The sequence below is a fragment of the Aegilops tauschii genome, chromosome 4 (assembly GCF_002575655.3).
Source record: "Aegilops tauschii subsp. strangulata cultivar AL8/78 chromosome 4, Aet v6.0, whole genome shotgun sequence".
Classification (NCBI taxonomy): domain Eukaryota; kingdom Viridiplantae; phylum Streptophyta; class Magnoliopsida; order Poales; family Poaceae; genus Aegilops; species Aegilops tauschii.
Genome location: NC_053038.3, coordinates 442,428,685 through 442,438,498, shown reverse-complemented (window position 1 = coordinate 442,438,498; position 9,814 = coordinate 442,428,685). Strand labels below are relative to the sequence as shown.

The 9,814-nt window shown below is 47.1% G+C and overlaps 2 protein-coding genes across 3 annotated transcripts; one reads left to right on the top strand and one right to left on the bottom strand.

The window, feature by feature from the left end:
• The first annotated feature begins 275 nt into the window (after window positions 1-275).
• LOC109743325 (homeobox-leucine zipper protein HOX12) lies at window positions 276-1,665 on the top strand. The gene is made up of 3 exons (XM_020302403.4): window positions 276-546; window positions 662-999; window positions 1,157-1,665. Exons 1-3 carry the CDS (start codon window positions 456-458, stop codon window positions 1,430-1,432), a joined length of 705 nt encoding a protein of 234 aa, XP_020157992.1. The 5' UTR covers window positions 276-455; the 3' UTR covers window positions 1,433-1,665.
• A 1,940-nt stretch (window positions 1,666-3,605) lies between these two features.
• Window positions 3,606-8,590, bottom strand: LOC109743324 (deSI-like protein At4g17486). Of its 2 annotated transcripts, none has more exons than XM_020302402.4 (4): window positions 8,281-8,590; window positions 6,188-6,405; window positions 4,840-5,127; window positions 3,606-4,135 (listed from the first exon to the last, which is right to left on the bottom strand). In XM_020302402.4, the coding sequence occupies exons 2-4, from the start codon at window positions 6,399-6,401 to the stop codon at window positions 3,891-3,893; spliced, it is 747 nt and encodes a 248-aa protein (XP_020157991.1). In that variant the 5' UTR covers window positions 6,402-6,405; window positions 8,281-8,590; the 3' UTR covers window positions 3,606-3,890. The 2 variants fall into 2 exon arrangements, with proteins under 2 accessions (XP_020157991.1, XP_040243346.1); XM_040387412.3 differs by lacking the exon at window positions 8,281-8,590 and adding an exon at window positions 8,000-8,021.
• Between the last annotated feature and the right edge of the window lie 1,224 nt (window positions 8,591-9,814).

Here is a 9,814-nt window from a genome sequence, read left to right as displayed (position 1 = left end):
GCTCACTCGCTCGGTCGCTTTTACGCTGCTCCAGTTTCATTTTCCATTATCCAAAACTAGCACACAATTACTCTGATCGATCACTATTACCGGCGGATGATGACAATTCACAGCGCGACACACGCAGCATCGCTTTCTCGTGGCTCCCCACACCACGAATTATTAAGCCCCAACTCCTATCTACCACTCCTAGTGCCAGTAGTAGAGCTGCTACGACACCCCTCTCTCCTCAGCCCTCGCCTCTCCCTCTATAAATTCCCCCGGCCGAGCTCCAGGCTCACAGACTCGGACACCGGTCACTGGACAACACAGCATCTCCTCTCGCCCCTCAAAATATCCCAAACTCCAAAGCCCAAAGCATCGATCAGAGCCGATCAAATATAGTAGTATTTGTTGATCGAGCACTAGCTAGAGAAGTATTCTCGTGTTGCTGTTAGCTTTGATTTGCTGGAAAGATGAGCCCCGAGGAGGGAGAGAGGCTCCTGTTCCCTTCCTTCGTCTTCCCGGACAGCTTCCCGGCCGACGACGCCACACCAGTCGTCTCCGGTAAGTTCAACTATCCATGTCGTCGTTGATTTAGCTAGCGCTAGGTGCTCGAGATCTAAATTGAGTGTTCAACCGCAATGTGCTGTTGCTTATTCTCAAGTGCATGTGGGTGCAGGTGGAGAGCAGAAGAAGGCCGGCCGGCAGCGGCGGAGGAGGAGGGCGAGGCAGGCAGCGGCAGGCGAAGGCGCGGGAGGGGACGATGCGGCGAAGAAACGCCGGCTGAGTGACGAGCAGGCGCAGTTCCTGGAGATGAGCTTCAGGAAGGAACGTAAACTGGAGACGCCGCGCAAGGTGCAGCTCGCGGCGGAGCTTGGCCTGGACACCAAGCAGGTCGCGGTGTGGTTCCAGAACCGCCGCGCCCGCTACAAGAGCAAGCTCATCGAGGAGGAGTTCTCCAAGCTCCGCGCCGCCCACGACGCCGTCGTCGTCCACAACTGCCGCCTCGAGGCCGAGGTACAGTGCAACAGTCCGACTGGCTAGTGTCTTGTCTACTCACGCCATGCAGCTAGCTGCAGTTCACACTTCACAGACATAAATGACATAATTCTTGGGTACTAGCTAGCTAGCTGGTTTGTGCTGCACTAACATGTGCATGTATATATCGATGCAGCTGCTGAGGCTCAAGGAGAGGTTGGCGGAGACGGAGGAGGAGAAGAACAAGGCCATGGCGGCGGCAGCGGCGACAGCGGGCGGCGGGGGTGGCAGCAGCCCGAGCTCTTCGTCGTTCTCGACGGTGACGGCAATGGTAGGGGGGCAGCAGTTCGGGATGGAGGAGGTGGAGACCGACCTCACCTACATGAGCGAGTACGCCTACACCAACTACATGATGGACTTGGCGGCCGGCGGCTACCTCGGAGTCGGAGGGGTGTACGATCAGTTCAGCTGATCTGGATAGAGGGGTGAAAGAACAGTGCTAGTAGTAGTTTACTATGATCAATCAATGTTAATTAATTATTAATCAACCGGGATTGCGGGGTAATCGTATGCACGTACTAGCAGTAGTAGTATTGGTGGTAGTTTCAATGGGTCATCAATGGGTGGATGCCCTAACGGAGAATCTCAGTAGTAGTATTTGCTAAGCTAGCCATGTACATTATGAATTGGTAATCTTTGTAAGTATATTATGTATGGGTTATCATCATGCAAGTGGTTTATCGTGAACTGAACTAGTGATGTCTAATGGTGTGATCACAGTTCACAAGGCGTATGTGTAGTCCCATTTGTAGTCTTTTGCTTTTGCTTTTTGATTTTTATTTTTAAAAAGGAGGAAGACCCTCGGCCTGGGCGATCCATGCAGCCATTTTATTAATTATTCATAAAAGACTTTACAAAGAAATACAGCGGTAAGTCTGAAATCACCGTCTAGGCAACATCTGTCGCTACCCCTATCCTGTTGATGAAGGGATGCTGATAGTCTGAGCCTAATACCAAACAGACCTCGCAGCCAAGTCTAACATTTCAGACCTGAGGCCCCAACTAAGCCACTTACCGAGTATGCGGCACACACCGGTCCAGCGAACACACAAAGGCCGCACCGCCACCAATCCATCTTCAGAGCTGTACTGACGCATCAACCTTGCCTGGTCTAGCTGCCGTAGACGCCACCACGACGCCAGACAACGCCACCATCCTACGCTCGTCCATCAACACACACCCAGCAGCGAAACCCCGCTGCTTCATGCCGCTGAAACCCGCCGTTCTCTCAACGTGTCTGATCTGGGTTGGCTTCGGCCCAACTGACTGGGCTTCACCTCAGTTGGTTGGCTTTATCACAGAACAATGTATATTATGAAGGGAAAAATGCCACCTGATTATATCCCTTTCGTCTTTCAATCAGCAGGTGTTCTCTATGTGTACTGGCGGCACAGGACAGTGGTAGCACTAGCACGGCACTGACGCTGGGCATCATTCGGAGCATGAGATGGCAGGAACAGAGCAGCAGTTGCTGCTCAGCTCACGTACGTACAGCTAGCCACATAAACATGGCATCTCCTATCCTAGTAGGAGTAGACGTTGGACGTGTCGAGCTGAGGCTAGAAAAACCGCAGCCATATTATCCAGAGCTAATGATTGCAGCAGCGAACCGAACCAGCCGTCGCCTTAAAGGCCATTCTCCCGCGCAGATAAGCCCTGTAAAAAAGGATAAAAGGCGGGCGATCGACCTGGATGAAATGACAGATCAAAACTCGAAAGTAACACGTACGTACCTCCGCGAAGCAAGCGCGCTTGCACGACCTAATCGATCATCGCCCGTCATCCACCGCGCCTGACAGGACCTCCGTCCTTGACTGGCCGCACGGACGGACGAACGGGAAAAAACAAAACACACATACAGACAGACAGCCCGGAGGGAGCCATCGACCGTCGTCCTCGTCGAACCCCGTCGCCGTCGCCGGCTCTATGGCCCCCGCCCGCCGTGGCCGCGTGGGGGACGCGACGTACGCAGGTTAGCAGTACCAGAGGGGTGGCGGCCTTTGCTGCTGGCCATGCTTTGGCTTTGGCGTTGCTTAGTCGTGGGGGCATCATCGTAGGATCGGAGCATTCTTATCCGAGAGGTGCCTCCCCCCTGGAGCTGTACTACGTAGTACGATGAGATTGGAGATTGGGGCAGAGCTTTCAGCGCCCGCAAACTGTCACGCTCGCTGTCCTTCCCTCCTCGTCCTTCTCCTCCTATCCTTTGGTGGGCACGCCGCCACTCCGCGGAATTGTACGCTCGCAACGCAGCTGCTACACCTGTATGGCTGAGATGCAGATCCGATCCGCCGGTGCAGGCGTGGTACGCGTGCAGCCGCCACCTTTACTGACTTCCGACCTCACCTCAACTGAGCACTGCCATGTGCTCTTATTTAGAGCCTACACTGCTCCTCCATATTCAGAAAACCACATGTACGTAGTAAACTGCATGTAGACATAGCGGGCTAGCAGATTTACTGCTGAACTGGACTGATCTGTGCTTTTACAGTTGACTAGGTAAAAGAAAAAATCACATGATAACACAAGCATGCATGGATATGACCCAGGGGAAAGATATCAGGTACGTATGATGAGACAGGGGAGACTGAACTGAATGAATAGAGGAGACTAATATACAAATCCAATCTGGCCGACAGTCTATCACGAGTACAGGGAGGGAGCGGGTGGAATCGAGGTGAATTCGCTCACCCAAATCACGTCTGTCTGTAGCCACTCTTTTCACGGGGATTACATCACATGATACAACAACAACAACAACATCAACAAGCAAGCATTAGGCTGACACCGAGAGAGAGAAGGAGAAAAATTAACTGGCACCGTCCAGATGCGCCGCTGCCCGAATTAGCCAGCTGGTTCAAAAGTTACACGGGCTACCTACTCTTGAACGACGCGGTGCTGGATTTCCTCGATGAAGAGCTCGGAATGGGCTCTTTCACGGGCGATGGGGGAAAAGGGGAAGAAGACGGGGGAAGCGCTCTCTGGCTCGAGATGGAGGAGAAGCAGCTCAACGGGTTTCGCAGGCGGCGTTTCTCCGAATCCTCAGGCTGGCTGTTTGGATCATGGCCGACCGGGGAGATCTTCAGAGACTCCGGGAGGAGGCAGTTGCAGATGGCACCTGCGTGTAGGAAAAGGGATAAAAAAAATAGTTTTTAATCTGCAAACTGTAGGAGAAGGGATAAAAACAGTTTTAAAGGGCCTCAGAAAAACACCAAAATGCTATGACAAGTAACAAATTTGATGTGTAACAAGAATCTCATTTCTTTAAAGACTTTATCTGGACAAGGAATGTAACTGCACAGACCATGGACTCACAACTACATGTTCAGAGTTTCATGTTGTGCGCAAGTTGGCCCATGCTGAATGCAATTCCTGTTTAAAACAGTATCTCAATACTACATCTAAAGTGCTCCTTTGAGACTGGAAACAGACTTCTTAAATCTCTAGTACATGATTAGGCTGCAACAAGATCAGGTGTCAAGACCACTGTCATATACTGCCTTTTCTTTGTGTGGTTGAGGGTTATATTCTTTTCCTAATCTATCAAGGTCTCAAGTCAAATCGCTGTAAAGACTATAGAATTGCACTAGCAGATGATGTGATCACAAAAAGTACAGCTTTACACAACAATTTGGTAAACTACATTTCTAGGAACTAAAGTGGCAATATAATTTAATCAGCAAGAATGATGGCCGTAACTGTCAAAGTGCTCAATGCATTCTGACCATGCACTCAACATTATCACAACTGCCTATCCTTTTGGAATAAATGGTTGACCAACTAATAATAATAAGCATTAGTGCTTGCATTAAGTTATGGTACCTATTCTGGCGAGCCGATTCACCCATTTCGGAATTTTGCTGCCGGTCAATTTGTAACACATATCCTTGCAAAAGTGGTTGCAATTCTTCATGATAAGATGGTAAGAATCTCCATTGTAGTTTACTGACTGCAGCTCCATGAACTGCCTAACTTGGATGGGATCTAAGCACGTCGTACCAAGAAATATTGACCTCCTGAATCTGAAACCAGGGCATTGACGAGGTTCTACCTCAAATACCCCGCTTGTGGGATAATCATGTGCTCCAAATGCATATTCGACGCCATGAACTGCATGTGAAGAAAAAAAAGGCAATCAGACTACAATGTTATTCAGATCAGTTCTGTAATCTTACTCCACAAAAATTGTCCAATTTGATTTGCACGAGGACAGTAAAATAGAAGAACCAGGTAGGATTTTGGTGTTGTTTTAGAGGACCTGAATAAAGGTCTCATTTAATTCTTGTTCCACCTTTTCACAAGCAGACCCAATTGGAGTAAGCTGAAGCTAACAAAAGCTCTAGAGCGAGCCCTAAATATCCATCCTCTTGTCCTGGCAGCGGACACTGGACTAAAGAGATCCAGGAAGATCCTTGCTTCATGTCTAAGAGATGGGTCTACATATGTATATATGTAACATTATTTATTTATTCACCTTTCTAAGCTACCCATTTGGGAAAGAAATATTGAAGTTAGAGCGGTCCCTCAAAATCAAGAGAGAGGCTAAGATTATTTCATTCATCTATAGTTTTCGTAGAAGGGAAAACATAGGCTACCATCCCATATTTATCTCTACCAAAAGAAATAAAAAATCAGAGGCTATGCCTATACATGTGTAGCAATATGAGCTAATAACAGCAGTGGTAGCACATATGAGTACATGATGGAGCTTACATAGGCTAAGCCAAAATCTGTACTAGCTGAACACCTGAAGCATGGTGTACTAAATTGCTATGATACTGGTGGCAGAGATGCCTGTAGTCGCATTACGATCACAAAACATGATGGTCAGAATAAGCGCTATTATTTACCTAGAACTCCACTATGCAGACATGAGTCGTTCAGGTAAGGGGATTACTTGTTATTTTAATGCACAGTCGAGTAAGTAACAACTTGATTGGAGAATGGTACATAAAGGTAAGCTGCAGCTTATTGACAGTTAACATTAGCTGTGATGAGCTAGTTGGAATGATCTGAACAATCCAGGAGAAATGGTGACTAATATAGCATCAGTGAAGTCGTGCTGGATTTATAACTCGAAACCGAACAGAAATGAGAAAAGAAGAACAAAAAGAACCGGTGCATAAATAGTACGTTTGCTTAAAAAGATGCATCTGGCACAGATAAGTACCTTCAATCCCAGAGTGAAATATACCAAGGCCTGCCCAATATATGTAGCCATTCATGGGTGTCAAATCATACACATTAAGATAAACCGGGGTATCATTTGGGGATTGACCGGATGCCTGAACCTTGGGAAACAGAAAGAAGCGCATGGTGGATTTCCTGCTCAACTGCAGAGGCACAAGGGACTTCCATCCAGGTCGTTTTGTCCTTAGTTTCATATTCCTTCACATAATAAAGTCAGATATCAATACATGAAGGATCTAGTTCAGAAAGATCAACAATTGAGAACATCAACTTTCTCTGAAATGGTTTTCCCGAAGTAGTTTAACAACTTCTCATTCTACACAATAATAAGGGGCGATTAAAAGTTAAAAAAAGATTAAATATCGAAGGATTTATTTTGAAGAGGCTAAATCTGATTTCAAGGACTTGTAAAACAAAAGCAGGAAACTGAAAAATGTGTTAAACCACCCACCTTTGTGAAATATGAAAGAAAATACTTAGCAAGCGCTTAACAAGTCTAAGCTCCCTTAACTACAACATGTGCACTAGATTTAGCAGCATGGTAGGAATCTGAAATCTCTGGACTAGTTGAAAGTGCTACGAGTGTCTTAGTGTGCTCCCACAGAACAGAATTGAGTAGCTCACTCCTTTGGCAGCTGAGTAGCTCCCACAGGCTGCTACCACACACGCTTTTAAGAGGCTCTAATTTGAAGTGGTAAGACTATATGAAAGAGCAAACAAATGGAATCAGTTTCTCTCGGTCCCACCAAATGTACTCAACCTAGCTGGCTAGCTCTACCCTCTATCAAAGATTAGTTCTTCCACATTTTGTTGGTGAGAATACCAACTCTATATTAGAGTCTGATTCTTCAACATTTGGTTGGTGACGGTTCCGCATAATCCTTCAATCTACAGCTGCAACAATTACTTCAGGGCAAACACGTAACAGCAGCAACAAAAATTCAACAATGCACCAGCCATGTAGGTACCACCTTTGGTTCCATTTACCGCTCCATTCCATTACTGCGAAGTAGGAATTCAGGCTTTCAGGGACAGTGGCGTAACACATCACCTAAACTCCAACAACTGTTTTGGTACAGGTAAACAAACTGCTACGGTGCTACGAACACAACGATTGGTACTACCAAACTGAACTAAACCCCCTAAAAAAATTCAACGGTGACACTTGCTACAACTGAGGGGAAATGAACGATGTTGCCGCAAATGGTAATGTTGCAGTTGCCATTGCCATTCTGATGTAATGGAGTCTTGCTACAAAATTCAGAGAAGAGGTCAGAGGTTTGCAAATCAAACATTGTAATCGATTCCTACTGACTCAAAGCACCCATGCTTTCAAGCTCTAATTTGGAGCTGTAAGACTATATAGAGAGCTCGGAGTTGTATACAGAGAGAGCCAACAGATCGGATCTGTTTCTCCACTCCCACCCATTGTACTCAACCAAGCTTTACCCTCTACTGAAGCTTGATTCTTCTACATTTTGCTAGGGGCAATGGTTACCCCATATTGAAGTTTCAGGCATGTGCATTCTTTTTGTGCCATTGCCACATGATTCTTCAAATCTAGACCTGAAACAAACACCTGAAGAAGAGAAAAAGAAGAAGATGGCCCTTTTTCAACAATGCGCCAGCTTGGCTTTCATGTACCGCCCCACTCCATTACTGGGGAGGAGAAACTCAGGCTTGGAGGGACAGCTACATGACCCAAACTCTAACAACTGTTTGGGTACAAATAAAACAAGGCTGGACTGCACCTGCTGCTGCGAAAGCTACGTTTGGTACTAGTACTACCAACCTGAAGTGAACTGACCCCCTCTTCCAAAAAGAAGAATTTGACGGAGATACGCGTGTTTGGAACTGAGGCGGGGAAAGAAACGAATGAACGATGTTGACATGAAATGACCAGCCCAGCCGCAATCCCACCCTCCGTCCCTCCCGCGCGCCTTGTACCGAATCAAGAACAAGAACCGAGCAAACTTAAGGAGTAGACGGCCCGGGGAAGACACGGGGCCGCAGATCCAAGCCAAGATCTCGCGGCACTGGAGTCAAAGACTCGGAGAGCAGCTGCAGGCTTACCGCGGGGGAGACGGAGGCCGGCCGAAGGGCGACGGGGAGGGGAGGAGGGAGGCCAATGGCCGTGGCCGGGCCGCGACGGCGCGGCGTGGGGGCGGAGCTGGAGCTGGGGAGGGGAGGGAGGGAAGGTATCCGAGGGAATCCTTGGGGGGAGGCGCGGTTGTGGTGGTGGAGTGGCGTTGGTTCTGGTTGGGTTCGGGGAGGGGAGGGGAGGGGACTCGTGATGGCCGGGGAAAGGCGCCGAGGAGGAGAGCAGAGACCCTCCCGCTGGGGGGGTCGTCTTTGTAATTTATCGCCTTGTCTTTTCCGTCCCCTCTCGCTTCTTTTTTTTGAAAGCTCTGCCTTTTATTCGTACAATTAATAACTGGAGCGTGAGAGAAAGAGCGGAGACCAGGACCGGCGGTCGCCGTGGAGGGCCGCGCTCCGGCCGGCGGGTTTCAGGGCACGAAATGGAACTAAAGATGAGCTCCGGAATCTCTCTCCGTTTGTTGAGCACCGCAGCTTTGAAATCATAATCTTTCATGCTTCAAAAAGTTACGGTAAAGATAGAGAATCGCAGAGACCCTGACTCAAATGTGTAATGTGTTGGCTGTAAGCTTAAAATGTGACGGCCCGTAAAAGGTTACGGATGTATTCAGAGCGCAATGATCAGGCTGCCACTGACTGTTTTTCTCCAGTTTCTGGGTGCGCATGTCGTCGCCAATTGGACGTTTTTCATCATTAACAAATTGCGCGAGAACCGTCTCTGGAATCTTTGGCTACTCATTGCCATGTGGAACTTAATTATTGCATGATAGCTCCCCAATCTCAAGAAACATGTGACTTCTTTACGTGAAATGAAATCAATTTCTTGGACACCAACTTTCATGCTCCATCTGGGTAAGAAAGATAGCAGAATTTTTTTTTAATAATAGCACTCAAACATTTTATTTTTGTGGAGTGCATTTTTCTGTTAGGCTGTAGAGAGCCGTGTTAGCCAAACTTTGCACTACGATTTTGTAGCGTGTACAGATTTTTGTAAGAGAACATACGGCATCTGCAAAGATAGAAATCATAGAATCAACCATGTAAATTTGGGTCAGACAATGAAATCACTTGTTCATAGTTGACTCTGCACAAAGAGTTAGCATTAAATGTACTAGCTAGCCCAATGGAATCAAATCTAGAGCTATCAATTGAGTAGTTTCAATATCCATACTCAGTTCTACTCCCTTCCAGCAATTAGGACACACCATCTCTACTACTCCCTCCTTTTCGGTTTATAGGGCTCAATTCAAAAAATCTCACCAACCAAGGTAGATGGTGAGTGGTGGAATATTTTTTGTAATTTGCAAAAGCATCCAATTAATGCTCTTGTTTTCCTAAAAAGAATTATGTTTACCAATGTATTAATTGCAATGCATGCATGCATAAAGTACATGCGTTGGTCAATTTTCTCTTAATACTTGCATGCAATTATTTAGTGCACCTTGGAATCTGAACTTGTGATGGGGAACAACCAAATTGAGCCTTATAAAATGGAAAAACTAATATTTTG

What these genes read in the sequence shown, in the direction of transcription:
- LOC109743324 (XM_020302402.4), bottom strand. Translation starts at nt 6,401, where the DNA reads ATGAAACTAAGGACAAAACGACCTGGATGGAAGTCCCTTGTGCCTCTG. An exon ending in ATTTCACTCTGGGATTGAAG is followed by an intron (nt 5,128 to 6,187) that starts GTACTTATCTGT and finishes CTTCACATGCAG; the next exon opens with TTCATGGCGTCGAATATGCA. An exon ending in GAATCGGCTCGCCAGAATAG is followed by an intron (nt 4,136 to 4,839) that starts GTACCATAACTT and finishes TCCTACACGCAG; the next exon opens with GTGCCATCTGCAACTGCCTC.
- LOC109743325 (XM_020302403.4), top strand. Translation starts at nt 456, where the DNA reads ATGAGCCCCGAGGAGGGAGAGAGGCTCCTGTTCCCTTCCTTCGTCTTC. An exon ending in CGCCACACCAGTCGTCTCCG is followed by an intron (nt 547 to 661) that starts GTAAGTTCAACT and finishes ATGTGGGTGCAG; the next exon opens with GTGGAGAGCAGAAGAAGGCC. An exon ending in ACTGCCGCCTCGAGGCCGAG is followed by an intron (nt 1,000 to 1,156) that starts GTACAGTGCAAC and finishes ATATCGATGCAG; the next exon opens with CTGCTGAGGCTCAAGGAGAG.